The sequence below is a fragment of the Cryptomeria japonica genome, chromosome 6 (assembly GCF_030272615.1).
Source record: "Cryptomeria japonica chromosome 6, Sugi_1.0, whole genome shotgun sequence".
Lineage (NCBI taxonomy): Eukaryota > Viridiplantae > Streptophyta > Pinopsida > Cupressales > Cupressaceae > Cryptomeria > Cryptomeria japonica.
Window position 1 is genome coordinate 670105648 of NC_081410.1, and position 1675 is coordinate 670107322.

General features: G+C 36.5%; 1 protein-coding gene across 1 annotated transcript; it reads right to left on the bottom strand.

The window, feature by feature from the left end:
* Window positions 1-356: 356 nt before the first annotated feature.
* LOC131039044 (protein RALF-like 34) lies at window positions 357-722 on the bottom strand. The gene has a single exon (XM_057991817.1). The coding sequence runs from the start codon at window positions 720-722 to the stop codon at window positions 357-359; it is 366 nt and encodes a 121-aa protein (XP_057847800.1).
* Window positions 723-1675: the final 953 nt, after the last annotated feature.

Here is a 1675-nt window from a genome sequence, read left to right on the forward strand (position 1 = left end):
TAAAAAATATAAAAAATAAAAAAATTGATATTACCACTGAAAAAACTTCAATCACAATGAACAAGATTGCTTTTTCATCTCTGTCTCTTTTATATTTTAATCTCAATGAAACACCAACTCTAAAACAAAAGGTCAACCTCCACAAATCAATCCCATTTCCATCGAATCTGTTAAAACAGAATTAAATACAAGATCACAACTCAAACCAAATCACAGATCGACATAGACCTGAATGCAAAACGTATGTCCAGGCCTTATTTATTCTGTCACCTGCAAACAAATCTCTTTGAAGGATGAAAGCTAATCAATCGTTTTGCAAATTAGAAAAACAATCAGAGATAAAACGAAATCCTAGCTTAGAAAGTCCATCGATAGCAGCGAGTGACAGCTGTGCATGATCTGCGGTATGGATTTACAGCTCCACCACCTCTTCCCCAACAGTTGCGAGAATAATATGATCTTCCTGAGCGTGGACGACATGGTATTCGATCTGCACTCAGTGCTCCATAACTTATGTAGTAACGCCTACCCCACAGTTCCCTCCCATGTCCCTCCTCTTCACACTCCCCACTGCTTGCATCACACATCTCGTCTTGAATACCCACATCAAATGCCGATATCTCATTCGCTCTGTTCACCTCACCCTCAACTAAAACACAAGCAAGCAGTACAACGCAGATAGTTGCAAGTGTTGCTGTGTACATCAATCCTCTTGTGCCCATTGTAAGCTGCTGTAGATCTCCTTTGGCTCAGTAAAGAACACTAGTTTTTGTAGGGGAGAGAACCTGTGCAGGGATCTGGGCACAGTCAAATATATTGATGGGAAGGGAATGAAGTAACTGCCAAGTAAGAAAGTAGGGAAATGTGATTGTTTAGGGACTTAATTCTGTTACACCCACAAACCGATGGTGCACTCATGAATATGACTGTGTTACACTTCTACCAATTCATACAGAACGATAGGAATCGCCCATGTTTCCAGTCTGTTGTCAAACTATGTTTAATAGAGGTAAAAGAATTTGGAAAACTTTTGTCTTAGACAGCGAGGATTGGTGTAACAGCTATAAAAGACCAAAAATATTATCAGATTTTAGAGAACTTTTATGTATTTTGATAAGCATTAACAGTTAATTTGATTTGTTTTCAATGAAGTTACTGATGATTATTTGTGCCCCGAGAAAAAGGAAAGAACGGGCTATTGGGGAATCAAGGTTTGATAATAAAAACAGGGAAAATAACTAACTTAAAGAGTGAAGTGGCTAGTACATTGATTTTGAGGTGTTGAAGGCAACAACTCTCACATGTGAAGAAGAGTTTCGAAGCATTGGAGTCCTCCTTTAGAAAGATATAACTTATGATGACAGAAACTTACGAAAAGGATAGGGTGAGTGAAGAAATTTAGGCAAATGTATGTCAGCTATTATTATAGAATATAGTTGTAGGGAATAAAGCACATCTTACGGATATGTTAAAGGGTTACATTGATATTGATATAATAAGAAAAATAAGATATGAATTAATTAAATGATCAAAAGTTTATGATGATTTGGATCTAATAATTTCAACGCTTAGGAAAAGAGTGTGAATGCGATCCAATTCATCTAGTATTATTTTGTTTTGATGATGAGGTTTTGTCCTAAGTAGAACCAGACATTCAATACCTATCAAAAATATG

Excerpts from the sequence above, each read along its gene's own strand:
- LOC131039044 (XM_057991817.1), bottom strand. The coding sequence starts at position 722 with ATGGGCACAAGAGGATTGATGTACACAGCAACACTTGCAACTATCTGC.